The 20,198-nt window shown below is 58.2% G+C and overlaps 1 protein-coding gene across 4 annotated transcripts; it reads left to right on the top strand.

Moving 5' to 3' along the window:
* The first annotated feature begins 1,590 nt into the window (after positions 1-1,590).
* Positions 1,591-20,085, top strand: CSNK1D (casein kinase 1 delta). 4 transcript variants are annotated; one of them, XM_075562421.1, is made up of 10 exons: positions 1,592-1,980; positions 5,512-5,622; positions 12,991-13,139; positions 13,642-13,870; positions 14,003-14,173; positions 14,305-14,453; positions 15,249-15,420; positions 15,654-15,793; positions 17,037-17,097; positions 17,743-18,713. In XM_075562421.1, exons 1-9 carry the CDS (start codon positions 1,905-1,907, stop codon positions 17,067-17,069), a joined length of 1,230 nt encoding a protein of 409 aa, XP_075418536.1. In that variant the 5' UTR covers positions 1,592-1,904; the 3' UTR covers positions 17,070-17,097; positions 17,743-18,713. The 4 variants fall into 4 exon arrangements, with proteins under 4 accessions (XP_075418532.1, XP_075418536.1, XP_075418535.1 ...); XM_075562420.1 differs by having other exon boundaries at positions 17,637-18,713; XM_075562417.1 differs by lacking the exons at positions 17,037-17,097; positions 17,743-18,713 and adding an exon at positions 19,970-20,085 and having other exon boundaries at positions 1,591-1,980.
* The last annotated feature ends 113 nt before the right edge of the window (positions 20,086-20,198 follow it).

Genomic DNA, 20,198 nt, shown 5'->3' with positions numbered 1-20,198 from the left:
CCTTAGAGCAATCAACAACACAGGTCAGCTTTGGCCGGAGGGGGAGAAAGGGAGACAGAAGACTAGGGGCAGCGGGGAGAGTGCTGGGACACTGAGGGGGTTGACGGGTCACGAATCATCAGGTGTATGAATTATTGATTAATTCTCTGCAAACTTTTCCCCAAATCCAATTTTTTTAAATTAGTTTTTTAAAGGGGAGGCAGATAGTAAGAACAAGAGGCTCTCCATCCTCCGATTTCAGCTCGGCCAGGGGGTGCAGGTGAACTAATTGTTTCCTTGAATCTCGGTCCTCGCTTGCTCCTCTGCTTTTGCTCGCTTCGGTTAAAGCCAGACAGGACATTGGAGTGACTCTAGCGAGATCTAGGATGTTTAAATGGGCAGCCCCTCCGGGACTTAGACTGCCCTTCAGCCGCCATGGGGCAGTTTGACTACCCCTGGGGTTCTGGGAATTGACTTGAAGACAATGGTGGGTTTTCTGGCTTTCATTAGGTAAAAAAGGAGACTTTTCTACCTCAGTTTCCTTGGGGTGTGGGCTAGAAAGAGCAGCAAGTGGCCTTCTCCCTAGCGTCATCTCCCCCCCCCCCCCCCCCCCCCCCCCCGCCCTTGGGATTTGGCCAGCCAGACATTTCCATCCCGTACAGCTTCAGGATAGAAGCCTGGTCTCTCTCTGAGCATGCTTACAACTATATTTGGTGGGGGCTGCACACCTGAGGGGAGCTATGGTGGGAAGAGGTGGAGACTGGGGAATAGGAAACCCTGGAGGTGGCTCCTATGCTTCTGGGAACCCCTGTGCCTGGGGAGTGTGTCCAAACAGCCCACAACAGCTCCGTTTAAGCTGGTGCTGGTGTGTGCACATGAGTCAGCCATGCTTGGGCCTGGGGCCACCCTGGAGGTTTCCAACCGCGGGGCCTTCATATCTGATGCCAGGGGATGCTGACGTGCTTGCGAGGAGGTCTGCTCTTCCCTTGGCCTGGTGTTCAGGCAGGAGCCTACAGACTATCAGTTCCGGAGCCCCCAATTCCTGGGGAATGGCCAGCAGACATCGGTTGAGGTGCACATCCGGCTAGCTCCCGCTGGACCACCTGGTGGGCAGGACCTGTCACTTGCCCCTGTGGCAGCCACGTTGGACGCCTCCCCACCCGCAGAACCCCGAGGGCGCTTGTGTCGCGACAGGAATCGGGCTCCCACCTGATCCCCGTCCAGTGCCTCTCCCAGCTCTAAGCCCGAAACCTGGGTCCTGACGCCGGACACTCCTGCGCAAGCACGTGGAGCCGGCGCAGGTGCTGGGGACGAAGGCGTGGCAGGGGCAGGGGGCGGGGCCTGGAGGGCCCCTCGGCGTGTTTGCCGCCCCTACGCCCCCCGCCGCCCGCACTGTCCCAGAACCCAACGCCCCGCACCTCACCTTAATTAGATCTTTAAAGGCCCGACACAGTCTAAGTGCCTGACGAGCCCCCACTTTGTCCGTACTGGATAGCCGAAGACCCCCGCCCGACTTTGATCAGACGCGGAGGCCATCCCAGCCCCGCCCCTGCCCCACCCTCCAAGCAGACGGCCCCGCCCCTCCGGGTTGCTACGGGAAGTGACGTCACAGCGCGATGGCGGCGGCTCCTTTAGGCAGCTGAAGGGGGATTTAGGCCCGGAAGATCCGAGTCCATCCGCGGCGGGGAGAGGGCAAGAGGAGCCGGCAGGGGCCGGAGCAGGGGCGTCGGCGCTCGGACTGTCCCATCCGCCCCGTATTGAGGCGCTGGAAGCGGCGGGGCGGTCGGAAAGCGATGGTGAAAGCGGGGCCGTGAGGGGGGCGGAGCCGGCAGCCGGACCCGCAGTAGCGGCAGCAGCGGCGCCGCCTCCCCGGAGCTCAGACCCAGGAAGCGGCCGGGAGGACAGGAGCGAGCCGGCTCGCCGCCATGGAGCTGAGAGTCGGGAACAGGTACCGACTGGGCCGGAAGATCGGCAGCGGCTCCTTTGGAGACATCTATCTCGGTGAGGCGCGGAGACCCCCCCCGCCCGCTCCCCTCCCCCCCTCCCTCGCCCCGACGGCCGCCACGACCCCGACCCCCGAGGTGAGACCCCGGCCAGAGGGCTCCAGGGCCGATCCCGCGAGGAGACCCCAGACCGCGCCCGACCCGTTCGACCGCCGAGGCACGGCCGGGGTCTGGGGGCTTCGGAGGGGTCCCACGGCCGAGGTGGCCGCCCCGTCCCCCCCCCCCCGCGACCCTCGCCCAGCCCCGCGGCGGCGACCTGGCGGCCTTGCCGGAAGTAGCGGTACCGCCGGTGGCGTGGGCAGGCCTGGACAGCTGGGCCGCGGGCGCCTGTCCCCCGCCCCAACACCAGGTGCCACTGTCAGCTGGTCGCACAGGGCCGGATCCGCCCCGGGAAGCTGCTGCCCAGGGCAGCCTGGGGCGCTGGGTCAGGGGAGGTACCCTTGTAAACAAAAGGCATGGACGGGCCTCACACCCCGGGGGGACTGTCCACCGCTGAACTCGAGATGGGATACTCCGGCTGGGTCCTGGGGTGCCTTCCATCCTCCTTTTAGGCCTCTGCGCTTCGCAGCTGGGCAGGCCTGCGGACCTGGGCTGGGGAGGGCTTTGGGATCCTGATGACCTCAAGGGGGACCGCTTGGAAAGGACAGGTGACAGTGACCAGTGACCGAATTAGAGGGAAATTACACTATCTAGTTCGTCATGCCTCTGCCCATGAACTTGTTGAAGCCCCCAGGAGTTGTTTCTGGGAAGTCCCAGGTTAGAAGGGTTGGGGGTGTCTCCGGTAGTAAAAGACTGACCTGAACCTCCAAGTGGAGAGTTAAGCAAGCAGCAGGTCGGTTTTCCTGCGATTCCCCTCACAAGCACATGTGCTGAGTTACCCCAGCTGTTGTGTAATGGCAGCGTAAACAGGGTCTGGGGTGGAGCAGCCCGCCTTGGCCAGTCTCTTTGGCTGGGGTGCCTATTGGGGGCCCGCCAGGAGCCACTGTCCTCCGACTTAGAGAGCCGCCTTTCAACCTGTCCCAGGGTGTCTCCAGCCCTGACCCCTCTGCTGAGGAGTGACCCCAGAACCTCGAGGAGGGCTGTGGACACCTTGTACCCCCTGGTCCCGTGCATCTGCCGACTGGCCTGCTGAGTAAAGGCACTGTTTAAATATTTATACCTTGCTGGTAGTGGGTGCACCCTCAGCCAGAGGGGCAGCACTGTTGATTTTATTTATAGAACAGGGCTTGGCAAAGGTCTTAACCTTCGATCTGAGAGCTGAACGGACCGACAAGCCAGCACAATATCCACCTTTCTCCAGTACCGAGCTGCTCTGGTGACACAGTGGGTTAGCAAGAGGAGGGAGGGAGAAAGATGGGGCCAGCTGTGTCCGTAAGCTGTGCGGCCTCAGAGCCACTTTTGGCAGTGACACCCTCACACCCCCTGTTGCTGCCCGAGACCTAGCCAGGTGGCTCCCTGCTTCCCGGTAACAGAGTCAGACCAGCGGGTTGCAGGCTTGTGCTGAGTTCGTGCTCTCTGTTCAGAGGCTGGAAGCTTGGGGGTGGGGGAGGCAGCTCCGGCACTGGTGGGGCTGGTCCCGGCGGGCTGGGCAGTCGGGAGCTGGGCTGATCTGCTTAGCCTGAGTGGCTGGGTGGGCATGCAGGTGCCCGCAACACTGGCGCAGGGTCCGACGCTGAGTCATCTGCCATCACTTCCCATTCCTAGGCAATTAGGTGACTGAGTTGGGTCCTCATCTTGAAAAGCTGGTCATCTATGTTGAGTGTGATTAAGACTAAACTCATTCTGCCACTGCCCCTATGAAACCAGCCAGGAGGCTCTGGTCCCTCCGGACTGAGTGCCCCTCTGGGTTTGGGGTCCTTCCCTGGGCCTGCTGGGCCCTTTGTGGCTGAGAAGACCTTGCTCACAGCTGCCCTGAGATCCTTCCAGGGTTATAGCCCAGGATCACCCTGCAGCAGGTTCTGGGCCCCTTAGGCCCGTTGACCTGAATCTGGAAGACCCCTGTGCAGGGCAGACTGAGAGACCCTCTCTATGGTGCCTGTAGAGTGCCAGGCACACAGCCCCACCTGGCCTTGCTGGCCTAGCTGCTGCTAGGGTGGTGACAGGGAGCTGAGCATCTCTCTACTTTGTCGGCAGGTGAGCCAGGATGGGCCCAGACTTGCCGGATGCTCTGAGGCAGGGGACAGGGTGAGCTGGGGTTCTTGTGGGGCCCTGTGTGTCCTCAGCTTGCGGCTGCATCATTTTGTTGCCACCCAGGTGCTGGCCAGCTCAGTGATGCTTTGTCCCGTGGTGCGTTCAGACTGAGCACCTCAAGGATGAGATCCAGGTGTTACAACAGTGGCCAGCTGACCCACAAGGGGGGCCATCACCCACCCCCCCCATTCTTCTGTGTTCTGGAGAGCCAGTCCCCTGAGCTGCCACAGCACTGCTGTGCACAACCTCGGTGACAGTGGCCCCACAGGTGCTAGTGACCTTTGTCCTGCTCCCCTGAGGAGCCTCCCTGCTCTATGATAAGACAGTCCTCCAGGAGGGTGGGCAGTGCCCAGACCTGTATCCAAAGTCCTCTTCCTGCTCTGGGTAGGCTGAGGCTGAGCAGGAAGAACCAAGGCAGAGCTGTGAGCTGGGGCTTTCTGTGGCTCTGATCTTTCTGAAGTAGGTTTCCAGGCTTTACTTCCAGTGACCCTTGGAGTAGACTCAGCCCGGCAGCCTTTGAGTGAGAGGCGGATGCTCTGCTGGTGTGCTTGCACAGACACGGGCTGCTGGACCTGCTGTGGTGTTTGAAAATGCCTGTAGCTCCCAGCTGGGTGCCTGGCAAGACGCGTAGATGAGCTGGAGCCGGTGCCGCCTCAGCAGCATGTCAGCGTCACAGGGCTGGGTTGCAGTGTCTTGGTGCTGAGTGGGTCCTGGGTGCCCTGGCACCCATCCTCTCACGTGCCTCAGTGTCTGAGTATGGTCCCTGGGGGTGTGGACCTGCAGGCACTGGGCTAGCTTTGTGTGGTGACTGGGGGGCTCTCCTGCTTGGTGTGTGCCCCTGGCCAAGGCGTCTGGAGAAGGCAGCTTGCTCATGTTCCACTGAGGGCTAAGCGGGGCTTTGGGGCGGCCCCTACACCAATGCCAAGCCCAGCATGGCCTGGCTGTGTGTGGAGGCTGTGGTCATTTGTTCCCACTGCTGTGTGGCTGTCTGGCCCTCAGGAAGCTGAGGGGAGTGACAGGGCTGTCACCCTGGGTGCTGTACCTGACAGTCGGATCCCAAATTGGCCAGCCTGCTGCCTGTGGGATGGAGCCCTTTGGTGTGGCAGGGGAAGCAGAACGAGGTGTGCAGTGTGGATGCGAACCCAGCAGCTCAGAAGGTGCCCTGCCCTGGCCCTCGTCCATGTTGGACAAAACAGACAGACGAAACTTCTTGGGGTCTGAGTGGCTGGGCACGGCTCCCCAGCTCTGTGTAGCAGGTCACAGGTGGCTGCTTGGTCTTGGAAAGCTGCTTCTGCCTCTGGTGTGGGTGACACCAGGTGACACTGCCTTATTCCCACAGGTACGGACATTGCTGCAGGAGAGGAAGTTGCCATCAAGCTTGAATGTGTCAAAACCAAACACCCTCAGCTCCACATCGAGAGCAAGATCTACAAGATGATGCAGGGAGGAGGTAGGTGGGGGCTGGGGCGGGGGCTGTCAGCTGAGGGCACCAGGCAGAGACCAGGACAACATTTGCCTTGAGCCCAGTGCCAGGTCTGTATGGGAACGTGGGGCGCTGAGCTTCACAGCATCACCCTGGCACTTGACCCACACAGCATCCCACCAGGTGGCAACCAAAGCATCTCGAGGAACTTGGCATCCAGTGGGGCTCCAGGACGTCGCCTTTACTCCTATCTTAGTGCGACGGACACTGCAGCCCTCTCTCAGAACCCTCTAGCAGAGCAGGCACTCTGATGACCCCAGGGAACTCGGGACACGTCCTGTCCTTTTTGTCTCCTACTGTGGAAGGAGCCTGGGCCTTTACTCTACCCACGAGAGCCCAGGAGTGAGGCCGAGTTCCTGTCTCCACTGAGCTGAGCGGAGCTGCTTCCTGTCCTCGGGAGTGGGTTGTGGCATGAGGCATGCTGAGGAAGGGCTCAGCTGTAAGCCGTTGGAAACACTGCTGGCTGCTGAAAGCAGGTTGCTGGGGTCTGTGGCATGCATGACTGGCTTGGCGGTCCTTATGTGGTTGGTTCCAGTTTTGTCATGCCTGCCTTTTGAGCAAGGAAACTGAGGCACGAGAGCCTCGGTGACTTTCCATAGGACATGAGTTTGAAGACACTGTCAGCTTCTGGGAGGCGGAGCAGCCTTAAGGCTGTCAGGATGCACCCTGCTCTCCAGGGCCTGCTTGGTGAGGCAGAGACCTGAGCAGAGACAGGCTGCTTGGGCAGACACCAGATTATCAGTGGCAGACTCTGTCTCATAGCTGGCTCCTGCTCGGTATCTCCAGACAGCAGCCTGGGCCTCTCCCTCCTGTGAGCCCTCGGGTGGAAGATCTGATGAGCTCACAGCTGCTTTGTGAGGGCTGTGGCCTGGTGGGGGTGGGGACGTGTGCTGGCCAGCGGGGCAGTAGCTGTGAGGGGGTTTGAGTGACAAGCAGGGCTCACATCAGTCCCCGTGCACCTCCTCTTTCATCTCTGGGGCTGGCCCTCTTGCTTTTCTCTCATGGTGGGATAGGCGTCCTCCTTTTGGGGACACATTTTGTCCTGCACGATGGCCCCCACAAACCCGTAGGGTAACAAGAATGTGAGCGGGAACACCGCAAGGAGCTATAGTCACCTCTGCTAGACCCCGTGTGCTATTCATTCTCATTTTTCTCCCTGGTGAGTCGCTGAGCTCCTTGGCAGAAAATTTTACATGCATGCATGCATGTACAGGGACACTTGTAAAGCATGATGGAGACGCGTTCTGGCACCTGACTGTTGTTTCTCACCCCTGGCATGTAGCTTACCTCTCTCCTGTCAGTCAGTTTCCCAAGCTGTGCTGCAAGGCCGGGAGCTATGCCATTGGCATTTCCATTACTGACAGAGTTGCCCGTGGTGGGCAGGTTTCAGCAGAGCTTCCAGACTAGGCAGGAGGACCTGATGACCTCCAGCCACGGAAACCTGGCAGAGAGAGCAGCGGGACATTGTCTGAGACTGTGTTAGGAGGAAAGCCTTCCAAGTATGGCAGGGGAGGAGCTGCCCCCTCAAAGTCAAGTTGACCTTGATGTGAATTTGGGGAGGGACCTCATGTTGGTGGGATGTGACTCACAATGAGAAGAAATTGGTGCTAGCTTCCCTTAATCATCGGAAAGGGCCATGTACAGAAGTTCAAGATGAGGAGAGTTGGATATTACAAAACTTAAGTCAAGGACTTGGAAGTGGAGAATCTTGGCATTAGTGAGCTGAGACGGACGGTTTGGGCCGTTTTGAATCAGACCATCATGGTCTGCTGCTATGACAAACTGAAGAGGAGCGGCATCTCACTGGCCATCAGAGCACTTCAGGGTCTGTTATGAGGTGCAGTGCTGTCACTGGTGGGGTGATATCCATAGGCCTGCAAAGAAGGCAGTTAAGCCACTCATGACAAACTGAAGAATGTTAACTTCTTCAGTCTGAAGTTGATCGATCATGCAATCAAGATGCATTGGTAATTGCATCTGATTGGAATGTGAAATTGGAAACAAAGAAGGTGGATAGTAGTTGGTGATACAAAAGATGCCAAAGACACATGATAGAATTTTGGAAGACCAATGATGTACTTATTGGAAATACATCTCTTCAACAATGTGAATGGCAATGATATACTAGGCCCTTGATAGATGGAATACGTGGGGATCCAATTGACTCCAACTGTGGGAAGATGACACAGAAGTTCAATATCATTCGTCTGACAAGACCAGGGACGGACTGCAGACTAGATCATCTGTTGCTTGTGAGCAAGTTCAAGTTGGAAATGAAGAAAATCCATTGGAGCCAAAGTATGACCTTGAGTGTGACCTGCCTGCATTTAGGCACTGCTCCGAGAACAGATTTGATGCATTGAACACAGATGAGCTGGGGGAGGGGGAGCTCATCAAGGATAACACACATGAAAAGAACAAGGGGTCCTTAAAATCAGAAAGAAAGAAAAGGCCAAAATGAATGTCAGAAGAGAGACTGAAACTGGCCCTTGGGCGTAGAGTAAATAGCTGACACGGGGAAAGGAATGGTGATGGAAAACGGAGCCCAAGATTGCAAAAGGTGACTGGAGAAGGCAGTGCATGTGCCCAGATCTGGAATTAGGAAACCAAACGAGAAGAACTGAAGAAAGTATTCAGGCCTCAGGTACAATTTTGGAAATTCTATGGGCAAGATATTGAATGATGCAGGCAACGTCAAAAGAAGACGGAAGGAATAGAGTCGCTACACCGAAAAGAACTGGCTGGCGTTCAGCCTGTCAAGAGGTGTAGCATATGGTCAAGGAATGATGGCAGTGAAGCTAGCCGTCCAAGCTGTATTGGAGGCAGAGCCACAAAGCAGGGCCTCGGGGATTGACCGAAAATTAAAATGTTTCTGCAACAGATGTGTACGTTCTCTGTGCCAAAAAATTTGGAAAACCACTACCTGGCCAAATAGCTGCATCCAGTTCAAAGAAAGATGATTCAACATAATGCAGAAATGATGAAGCATTATCACTAATACCACAACCACGTAAAATCCAGTGACGGGAATGTAAGCTAGGCTCAGAAGAGAGTGTGGCATCGCGGGTGTCGTTGCTGGTGGCTTCTTGGTTGAAAGAAGAGAATACCAGAAAGACATTTCTTCGTGTTTTATTGACTCTGCAAAGGCATTCAGCTGTGGATGGTAACTAATTCTGCATAACTTTATGAACCTGTCACTGCTCACGGGAGCCTGTCCGTAGACCCAGGAGATGGCAGTTCAGACAGAAAAGGGCAGGGACTCCATGGTCTAAAGCCAGGTTCCAGTGTGCATCTGGGCTGTATCCTTTGACCATACTTGTCCAATCAGCTCTGAGCAAATCATCTGAGGAGGTGGCCGTGTGAAGCAGTTGGCATCCAGATTGAAGGAAGGCACATTCACAACCTGCGATACAGCTTTTCCCGCTGAAAGCAACGGCAACATCCACCTGTCACTGTTGGAGATCAAAGAAGAGGACAGCCTGAGGTGAGTGCTGCACTTCAACCTAAGTAAACAAAAACCCTTACAGCTGGGCGCACACAACATCGTGTAAGTGGAGGAGAGGTGGAAGTTGCCAGGAATTTCATTTTCATTGATTCCATATGTAATGCACATAGATGCAGGAGTCCAGGAAACCGAAGGATGGATCCTTACATTGGGCTGATGTGCTTCCGGGGGCCTTTGTAAAGTGTTGAAAAGCACAGGTGTCACTTCGAGAACTACTGTGGTAAGGTCGTCTTTCCAGTCACCTCATAGGCTTGCAACGACCAGACAAGGAGAACAGACACCCTTAAGTAGTGTGCCAGGACCTGCCAGGTGATGATCAGGTCTGTCTTGGGAGGAGTGTGCCAGAATGCCCCTTGGGAGCAAGGGCAGTGAAACTGGCTAACACTTGGACACACCGTCAGGAGGGATCAGTCTCTGGAACGGGGTCATCGTATTTGGGAAAGTAAAAGGTCAGTGCAAAAGAGGAAGACTCAACAGCATGGACAAACAGGGCAGATGTGAGACTGTCTCCGGACTGGGCAGTATTTTATTGTGCCTGGAAACGAGTCAATGGCATCTAACAACAATAACAAGAAGCATGTATTCAGGTATCCTTGGAATCCCTGAGGGGAAAGCATCAAACGTTCACAACTAAAACAGGTAAGTGTGGCATTGCCTGTGGGCACACGTGCCACCTCTACCTCATGTGGTGAGCTGGCTACCTGGCTTGGCCAGCACGCTGTACTACTTGAAGACCTTTCCTGTTTGTTTCCCTGGAAGCAAAGTGCCAGAGAACCAGCCCAGCTCCGCTCCAGACTCCAGCACCTCGGTTTGTACCACATGTGGGACCACAGAACATCAGAAGAATGAACCACACTAAGAGCATCTCTTGCTGACCCCGAAGTTAGAAGCCATTCCCGTGTGAAACACAAGCTGAGTGAGGTGGTGAGGGGGCTTATGAAAATGTGGGAAATTCTTTTATCCTCCTGTATCATTTTTACATGACGTACAGGAGCTCCCCGTCCCCCCACCTCCACCCCAATATCCAGTAAAGGAACTGCTGTTGAAAGGAAAGGTGACAAGACATTTCAACGAAATGTGGCCAGTCAGCACCTGAGAAGGCCAGGCTACGAATTCAGAGGCGCTGTTTACACATACCCCAGGCCTGCTGCCACGTCGACTCTGCCACCCCACATGCAGGGGCCCCACAGACTTCCCAAGGTTGAAACTAGGACAGGCCAGACTGCCATGGCCTTGTCGTGGGGAGCCACTGGTGGTTCAAAGTACCAGCCTTGGTCTTGGTGGCTGAGCATTAGCCCCGGCAAGGCCCGGCATCCTCTGGCCTCCTGATGCGCACTAGGTGTTTGGGGTTCTGAGCGGCAGGTATGTGAGAGAAGCCACATCTCTAGAGGGAGCTTATCTGCTGTGTTGGTTCGGGTAGGCTAAAGAAACTTCCAGGGAGACTCATGTGTGTAGAACTTTATATCAAAGAGCAACTGTACATTAAGAAAGCATCTCAGCCCAGTCCAGAGCAAGTCCGTAAATCCAATATTACCACATACGTTGATACTAGTCCATACATTCCTCTTTAGACTCACACAGCGCATGCAATGATGCCGAATGCAGGACGATCACGGGCTGTGGGTGGAAAATCTTGTGGATACAGTGGCGGTGGAAACATCTCAGACTGGCGTGGGTCTCTGTGTGGTTTCATCAGCATAGCTCCATGTAGCTTATCAACTGGAATGTCTCGCAGGGAGTGTGTGTGTCTTTTCTCCAGCAAGCTGTTAATCTCTAGAACCTCCAAATGAGGTCGAGCTGCAATAAACTCACCTCTTCACTCATTAATAGTCTCAAGGTGACACCAGATTATGTAACTATCACGTGTTTTAAAAGATAATTTGGCATTATCCTCAAAATCAAACTGGCTGCTTGAATTGATGGTCAGTTCTGTAGGGCAGGGTGGAACTGCCGAAAGCTTCCACGACTGTAACCTTTACGGAAGCCGACTGACCCCTGTGCCACCAGGGCTGTGGTAATGCCACCCTGTGACCCAGCTACTGTGCTCTTAGATGCATACGTCGACCAGAACAAGCCAGAAACCAGACTCTCCTTTACGCTGTTTGTGCTGGGGGGCGTGTCTTAAGTTTGTGCCTGTGGAGACTGACCCCACCTCTAGAGGCAAGTTGGGTGGTGTGCTTTCCGAAGGGAGTATCAATTGGACGGCATACACGCTAAACTTGTAAAGACGTGCTTCTGGGTGGTGGTATCTGCAGGGTGCAGGTCTGGGAAAAGGGTATCAAAGCACGGGGACTGGAGGTCACAGGTCTAGGCTGTGCGGACGTGGTGGCCATGCGTGCTTGTGCTGGCGCAGTGTGTGGAGCACATGCTCTCTGCTGACAGGCAGTGGCGCCGTGGCAGCAGAAGTAGCTGCAAAGCTCAGCTGGAAATCACGCCGCCTCTAGAACTGTCAGGGAGTGAGGATGGGCGCAGACCCCCCTCAGCGATGGGGAGTGCGAGAGGGGAGCTGCCATGGCCCGCTCTCCCAAAGGGCACCGTTTCTGAGGATACCCCACAACAGGCTTCAGTTCACGCTGCGGTCCTGATTCACTACTGGCTGGCGACTGACGGGCCGTGCTAATATCGGACACATTACAGGGAGCACGTGACAGGTGCTACGCGGAGCAAGGAGCCTTTTCCAGAGCTTTGCTGCACGGAATCAGTGGATCCGTGAAGGAGAGTATGAAAAGTCTACAAAGACTTCAGAGTCGTTTCTCTCACCTCTCATCCCCTTGTGCCTCCGCTCTGGTTCCCAGTGCTGTGCGTCTGCATGCCTTCTGTGCAGACACCTCGGATTGAGGGGGAGGCTGCACTGGGCAGTGGGGACATGGGGTGCGCTCACGGGGTGAGATAGAGATAGCGGTCTGGAAGGCACAGACAGCCTTCCTGTGGGGGGGAAGTGGCCTCGGGGCGTGGCTGGCTCAGGCACTACAAGTGAGAAAGATCTGTTGAGGTGAGTGGACAGAATTGTCACCGTCTCACATAGTGGGAAGCCATGGCCACGGCGCAGGGTGGGGGTGGGATGTGTGGGCGGGCGCTGGGGCCCTAGGGGAGCAGTGTCTGAGCAGCTTCTGTGCACACTTGCACATGACTAGTGGGCACCTGCCCTTTCATTGGCGTGAGCAGAATGGGCTGGCATTGCGTCTCCCTGAGCTGCTGCCGCTCACATTTTTTCTTTGGGGACGTGCACCCATCTTCTGCTCATTTTGTCACTCGTCTTGCCTTGTTTTGTATCTGAAACCTCAAAGCCGGAACCCGCTCGGGCTGGGTCAGCCAGCTCCTCTGCTGGGGCTCTGAGCGGCGCCACCAGTCTGTTTGGTCCCATCAATCCTGGGGCTCGGCAGTCCTGGGTCCTCCTCCAATGCCAGTGGTTGTGCCAGTCAGGTTGGCTCTTCTAGAGAAACAAACCAGCATGGTACCAGCCTGGCTCAACCGAGGCCATTGAGGTCTCAGTGTCTCGCCCGTCGCCCCCCTCAGCCTTCACAGCCTTTCTCCACTGGGACCTCTGGCTGCCTGACACCGAGCCTCCACCCCATCGTCTACCCTCGGAGCCCTGTCAGGCTCTGGGACTGTGGCCTCGGGAGGTCTCCTCACCACCCTCACCTTGACCCTTGTCGGGTGCTGTCTGTTCCGTGTGGTTCAGAAAGAACCTGGGCTGCCTACTTAGGGGAGCTGCAAGAGGTCTTCTCCCCGGGGCCCACATGACCCACGAGAGGCCTTGGGCACAGGTGGCCTGGCACAGTGCTAGCCAGATCCAGCCAACTGACTGCTCTGTCTGGGTTCTTGGGCAGTGGGAATCCCTACCATCCGGTGGTGCGGTGCAGAGGGGGACTACAATGTCATGGTCATGGAGCTACTGGGACCAAGCCTGGAGGACCTCTTCAACTTCTGCTCCAGGAAATTCAGCCTCAAGACCGTCTTGCTCCTCGCCGACCAGATGGTAAGAGCCCATGTCGGTGAGATGACTGGATGATTATGGGGGCTGTGGCCTCAGGATGAAGCCAGGTGGTTTAGTCAGTGGGACCTGGCTACCCAGTCAAGGGGATTGAGCGGCATGGGTGCTAGGTCAGTATTTGTTGGTTTGATAATTTCTCAAGAGTTGTTTTTTACCTTTTTACACCATGAATACCTGGGGAGCAAATGGAAGTTAACTTTTGTCTTAAGACCATCCTGTAGTGCCAGGATGTACATTTCAGTGGAGGATCTTGTCTTGGGAACACGAGTTTTGAGTCTAAGAGGACTTCTGTGATGTTTCTGAGGGACTTCCTATGCTCCGTATAAGACGTAGTGCTGGCTCATCATTGTCCACTGGCCTGCTGTCTGCCCAGTGTCTGTCCTTCCACGTGCTAGGCTGACCACCTGAAGGGCACAAAGTGGGCTTCGAGCCCCATTCTTTGCCTCTAATTTGGGGTGTCACCTCTCACCCTTGTGTCTACCTGTAGATTAGTCGTATTGAGTACATTCACTCGAAAAACTTTATCCACCGGGACGTGAAGCCAGATAACTTCCTCATGGGCTTGGGCAAGAAGGGCAACCTGGTCTACATCATCGACTTTGGGCTGGCCAAGAAGTACCGGGACGCCCGCACCCACCAGCACATCCCCTACCGCGAGAACAAGAACCTCACCGGCACAGCTCGATACGCCTCCATCAACACCCACCTTGGCATTGGTGAGCCAGCGCCTACTGGGTGGTCCCAGGAAAGTGTGTGTGGCTGGTGGTGGTGAAGCAGGTGCGGTGTTTGCTCTGCTTTTCTCTGACGGGCTGGAGCCGTCCCTCATGGCCCTGCCCGCTCCCTTGCAGAGCAGTCCCGCCGCGATGACCTGGAGTCTCTGGGCTATGTGCTGATGTACTTCAACCTGGGCTCCCTGCCCTGGCAGGGGCTGAAGGCCGCCACCAAGAGGCAGAAGTACGAGCGAATCAGCGAGAAGAAAATGTCCACACCCATCGAGGTGCTCTGCAAAGGCTACCCTTGTAAGTGCCCTGGGCGGGGGGCGCGGGCGCAGTGTCAGCCAGTGGTCCTGGCAGCCTCTCGTGTCGTGTGGTGTCTGCGCTGTGGCCACCCCAGGCTGCAGCTGCTCAGTATCCCGTTCCTTGCTTTGCAGCTGAGTTCGCCACTTACCTGAATTTCTGCCGCTCCCTGCGCTTCGACGACAAGCCTGACTACTCCTACCTGAGACAGCTCTTCCGGAACCTTTTCCACCGCCAGGGTTTCTCGTACGACTACGTGTTTGACTGGAACATGCTCAAGTTTGTAAGTGGCTCCTTGGTGTTGCCGGGGGTGGTGTTGGGCTGCCAGTGCGTCCCTCTGGGTGTGTGGCTGTGAGGAAGCCTTGGGAGCCTCGTCCTCACCTGTGTCTTGTGAGTATCATGTGGTGGTGCAGGGCCACCACCAACCTGGGTCCTTCTTGGGGGTGAGAGCGGTGCCTGTGGCGGCGGGCTGTCTGCCTGTTTGCTTTGTGAAGCGCTGGTCTGTGTGGGCCCCCATCACCAGTGTGCACGCCCCTTCCCTCCAGGAGCTGCAGGGCGAGTTTGCTAAACCTCAAGTCCTGCAGGCCGCCAGGGCTTCCCTCCGTGGCGCTCCACTTCCTCTTTCCTTCCCTGGGTGCTGCGTGTGCTCATGTGGGTGCAGGGGGCGGGCGGGGGAGGGGAGGTAATGGACAGTCCTTCAGACAACTCAGAACAGGAAGGCCCATGAGCACCAGAGCCCGGTCCTAATACAACCAAGTTCCAAGGGCGGGCGTCTGGCAGCAGGGCTTCCTCCCTCCACAGAGCTGCTGCCACGGTCTGTCCCAGCGGAGTGTAGGGCCCAACCTTTGGGGGTGCCAGGTGGGCATTGCTTCCGGAGACGGATGTCACCGTTCATCCACTGGAGGGGAGCGCCCCAGTGCTGGGGTGTGGACAAATGTCAGTGCCAGGAGCAAGCCTTGATGAATGGCGCCTGGCTTGGCCCTCCTTCCCCAGACACTGACACGGTTTAGCTCTGCCATTACCAGGCCGAGGTGTGTGCCTGTGCTGGCCTCACTGTCCTCTTCTTGCCTCCCTCTAGGGTGCCAGCCGGGCTGCTGACGATGCAGAGCGGGAACGCCGGGACCGAGAGGAGCGGCTGAGACACTCCCGGAATCCCGCCACTAGAGGCCTCCCTTCCACGGCCTCCGGCCGCCTGCGGGGAACCCAGGAGGTGGCTCCCCCCACGCCCCTCACCCCTACCTCACACACTGGTGAGTGTCCCCATACGGCAGGCAGCATCGGTTCTCATGCTGATTCTGGGGGATGGGGTGGGGGGTGATGTGGTGGGTGACTTGGCTGAAGGCGTTGGGGTGATCCTGGTCCTGCTGGTGTGCTCCCTCCTGCTGCTCCTCACGTAGCCCAGCTGCCAGGAACCCCCGCTGGGCATGTTTCCCAGGGGCAGGGGCCCCAACCCTCAGTGCCTGCTCTCCCCTCATCCCCCCAGCAAACACCTCCCCGCGACCCGTCTCTGGCGTGGAACGAGAGCGGAAAGTGAGTATGCGGCTGCACCGCGGTGCTCCTGTCAACGTCTCTTCGTCCGATCTCACAGGCCGGCAAGATACGTCACGCATGTCCACCTCACAGGTGAGGCTCTGCCCGCTGCTGCTCTACCTGGGCTTCCTCTGCGTGCTCATGCCCACACTGTAAGGCAACTCTGGGTGCTCTCTGACCCTCTGATCTCACACTGCAGAGAGGCCACAAGGACACCTGGCACAGGCCGCTCGGCTCTCTGGTCTGCTCCTGCGGACTTTCCCCGCTGACTCACAGAGGCCCCTGCGCTGGTGGATCCAGCCTGAGAGGAGGGTCTGGGGGGCTGCTCGCCTTGCCTGCTGCCACCGCTGCCCTTGTGTACCCTGCTTGCCTCTTCAGTGGATGGTCTTGTTCTCAGGCAGCTCAAGGCTCGCCTGCCTATCCCTCAGAGACTGCTGCTCCCTAGGCCGGAAGTGGCGTGGGAGCAGGGCCTCCCCGGGCCAGTGGTGGTTAGTAGGCCATGGGACCTGGGGAAGCAGCTGTGGGCACCCTATGTGTTCCTGCAGGGGTATCTGAGGTGTCTGAGCTGAGAACTTGACTGGGGTCCTGAGTGGTCTTCCTCCTCACCATAGAGTGGTTGTCTGGCTTGTAGACCTCGCCCTCTGCCTGTTGGCATGGCCCTGGCCTCCATGTGGGCTGGTGGGGTGCGGCGCTCTTCCTCTGGCAGAAAGTCTTTGCGGGCGAGCGTGTGTCTGTGATGGGCCAGTGTGTGCCTTTGTTCCCATGTCCCTTCATCCCATACTTTGATACAGTGGGGTTTCACAGGCCCTGGTTCTGTGGCATTTTCTCTCTCGGAATTCCTGGCTCACCAGTGGTCACCCTGGCTCTCGGTGGCCCCAGCATATTGGCCTTTTGCCCTGCTGCCGCCCCCCTCCACACACACATCCCTTCAGGACGCCATTGTGCTTTGTGGGCCCCCCACTCCCCAGCTGTGTCCAGCACTGGTCCCAGCCTATTTGATCTGGGGTCAGGTGGCGCCTCCCAGACTAGCTGTAACTTTGGCCCAGGCTGGTTCAAGGATGTCCGTGAGGCCCATACCTCAGGGGTCCTGAGAGGCATGGACACAGGCCACGGTGGGCATCTGTAAGCACGGGAGGGGTGTCGGCATTGTGGCTCTGATCCGGAGAGGGGGTGCCCACCAAGCACACCCAGGGCTGTTGGCTGCCCATAGGGTCTGCTGTGAGGAGCATTAGGGACTGTGCCCTGCCCAGGAGGGGCCTGTCAGGGTCTGGACCTGCTTGTGGCGTGGGGATGCAGGCCTGGGCAGCTGCTCACCACAGCTGTCTCTCCACCTCAGAATAGCATTCCTTTTGAACACCACGGCAAGTAGCTGCTCGTCTCCGTGGAAGCAGCACCGGGTGAGTGGGGATGTCTGTCTACGCCGGGCCACCTGGGCTTGCATGCCAGGTCCGAGGCCATGGGCACCTCACCGGATGTCCCCCAGTGGGTCCCGCTTGGGGACTTGGGCCTCCAGCGGGGCCAGGCTACAGCTCTGGAGCTGGGTGCCCGCCCGCTGTGGTGCTCGCTCTCCGCCGCCTTCCGTCTGTCATTCGGTTTTTCTCTCCAAGCTCGGCTCTGCCACCCAGCGTCTGTCCCACAGCTGGTCCTTGTCCCCGCGGCCCGCTCATGCTCTGGTGCATGGCGCCCTTGCTGCCGCCGCCCTGGGCACCACGCACTGCACCTGCCACCAGGCTCTTGGCTTCACTCCACGCGGTCAGGGCCTCACTGGGTGGCCCCTGATGAGCAGGCCAGGCGCAGGTGGCTTCTCGCTCTGCGCCGCTGCGTCCCCACCCGCCTGCCCGCATGCCACCGCCTGGCCGTCGTCTGTCTCTGTCCACGGCAGGCGGAGTGGCAGGCACCCCCCTGACGCTCGCTCTGTGTGCTTTGGCTCCGACAGATTCCTGGTCGGGTGGCGCCCAGTGGTCTCCAGTCTGCCGTGCCGCGGTGAGCTCCCGCGTGCGAGGCAGGCATGCATGGCTCATCATGTACCAATGGCTTCCTAGTGCCGCGCCCGACCGAGCAGGAAGGCGAGCCGCGGAAGCCGGCCACTCGCCACGGGCGCATGGGACACACAGGACGACACGCCTGGGGCTGCCGGCCCTGCCCGCCTGCGTCTCTGCACCGCTGCCGCCACCTCGGTGGCCTGTGCGCCCGCGAGCCTACTGTAACTACCGACCTTTCTCTTGGTTAAGACAGTTTTGTATCATTTTGCTAAAAACTCTTGGCTTAAACCTGTGTGAAGAAACCCGTCTTTTTCTTGTTTCCTCCTCGTCTATTTTGTTGGTGTCAGCCTGGAACGAGGCCCTGGTTGACGCTGTGTGTAAGGGGTCGGCTGCCAGTGCTGGGCACCGGCCGTGTGTGTCCGTCCGTCCGTCTGCTGTCCTGTCGTGCTGTGCTGTGTGGTCCACTGGTCAAGGATGCTCACCAACACAATCGCGTGTGGGGGTCCCGTGTGCGTGTGCCTCACTCGGAACAGGTGCTGTTGGCCAGCAGTTGGGAGGTCTTCTCTGAAAGGTGCTGGCTGCTCAGAGGAAGGGCTGCTGGGGGTCTCCATGCCGAGGCGGCCACCGGGTGCATCAGGGACGTGCGTGTGAGTGGGCTGCTGGAATTCGGGGGCTTGCAGGGCAGGCAGCATCATTTGGGGCTCAGGGTGACCATGCAGTCTAGAGAACGACCCACCCAGGCTCAGGTGCGTGGCAGCACGCTCTGTGCTACCCCACAGTGGCTGGGTCCATGGGCCTTAGACCTGGGCAGGGACTCCCGGCCTCACACCCTGTGACTGCTGGTGGGCGCTCCAGGACGAGCTGACGGTCACTCAGGTGGGAGCCAGGGGCACATCACAGGCCCCGGCCCCACCCCACGTAGTTAGAATGTGTGCGGGCCTGTCCTCCGTGTGTCCGGGAGTCTCGGGACAGTGTGTTTGTGCCACCACTGTATTTGTGTAAATAATAAATTCATACAGCTTCTACACTTCTCCCCAGTCCCTACCCTGGTCTTCATTTCTCGCGGTCTGGGTCTTCTTTGTCTGTGGACTTCACGTGGCGTGGGCGTCTGGGCTGGGTGCTGCTCGGAGTGCTGCTCGTCCTAGCTCCCCGGCAGGGCAGGCTAACTGCTAGCCGGCCCTGGAGGGTGGGGGTCCCCCATTGGTTGCCATCCCTGGGGTTTCCAATGGGCTCCCTTCTGGACCCCTCCCTACCGTGCAGGGTCCCCACAGACCCCCGTGCCCGAGTCTTCAGCAGCTGAAGAGTGGGGAAAGAGCTCTGGGTCATCCTTCTCAATCTTCGTCTGGAGCTTTGCTAAAATCTCCTCAGCCTCACATGGCCTCCACTGGCAGGCCGAGAACAAGGTGCCTTGGGCTCAGATGGAGGCTGGCATCCTGTCAGAGCCCCTAAAACTCCAACCACTGTGTTGTAGCTGCCCTGTGAGAAACAAGGTGGGACTGCCCTGTGGGCGTCAGAAGCTGTAACTCTACAAATGTAGGAAACCTCCGCTTTCTCAGAGCAGCTGGGGGTTTTGAACTTGTGGTTGAGAGCCCAACGCGGAACCACTGGGCTTGGAGCCTGTGGCCACTGCCCTTCCCTCCTCGTCCCCACCCCTGCTAGAGCCCCAGGACTACTGTGGCCATTCTACCCCCCCCCCCTGCATGCACTAGGGAGCCCCCAGGATGGAGCACCCTTGGGTGGGTCTGCGTGGCAGCACAGCAGCTGCGGCCCATCTGGAGCACAATGCAGCACCTCTAGGAGGGCATGCTGTGGATGCAAAGCCGGGGGCTGCAGGCAGACGCGGCCCCTGTTCAAGGGCTGCCGGGCTGGAGGCCACTGGGGTCCAGGGTGTCAGGTGGCTATGACAGGACCCACTGACTCCCCACAGGGGTTAGTGGGGTGACCGCCATGATCCAAATTGTAGAAGGTTCTAGAAATTTCCCCCATTCTCCCCACCCCATTAAGCCAGGGGGATGGGCAGTCTCACCTCAGTGGACAGGGAGGGCCCCCATCCCAGGCTCATGGTGGTCAGAGGGGAGCTGGGCCATGGCCCCCTTCATCTCTGCTTTGCTCAGAGACAGGCCTGCAGGTCCCATGTTTGGGACTCCTCTCAGGTCAGTAGCTGCCATTGTCCCCATAGGGTGGACCTGAGTGGAGTGGGGAGTTGGTTGGGACGAGGTTGGGGTGTAGTCTTGGCAGACCGGTTGTTCCGGCGGGGCCTGAGACCGCATGCTCGCTTTTGTTACAGAAAAGCAGGGACGTGGCGTCACTCCGGCTGCACGCGGCCCGCCAGGGCACCCGCGCTCGTCCCCAGCGCCCACGACGCACCACGTACTGAGGCAGCGGCGGCCCCAGCGGCCTCCAGCCAGGCACTCAACTGTGCAGGCCGCCACTGACCACAAGGGCAGGTGGGTGTGTGGGCACGCCAGTCCTGTGCACAAGGGCTGGACAGCATCAGTGGCAGATACCAGGCCCAG

The sequence above is a fragment of the Tenrec ecaudatus genome, chromosome 10, assembly GCF_050624435.1.
Source record: "Tenrec ecaudatus isolate mTenEca1 chromosome 10, mTenEca1.hap1, whole genome shotgun sequence".
NCBI lineage: Eukaryota > Metazoa > Chordata > Mammalia > Afrosoricida > Tenrecidae > Tenrec > Tenrec ecaudatus.
The sequence above is the reverse complement of the archived record's forward strand: the minus strand, read 5'-3'. Positions and strand labels throughout refer to the sequence as shown.

What these genes read in the sequence shown, in the direction of transcription:
- CSNK1D (XM_075562417.1), top strand. Translation starts at nt 1,905, where the DNA reads ATGGAGCTGAGAGTCGGGAACAGGTACCGACTGGGCCGGAAGATCGGC. An exon ending in CTTTGGAGACATCTATCTCG is followed by an intron (nt 1,981 to 5,511) that starts GTGAGGCGCGGA and finishes TTATTCCCACAG; the next exon opens with GTACGGACATTGCTGCAGGA. An exon ending in CAAGATGATGCAGGGAGGAG is followed by an intron (nt 5,623 to 12,990) that starts GTAGGTGGGGGC and finishes GTTCTTGGGCAG; the next exon opens with TGGGAATCCCTACCATCCGG.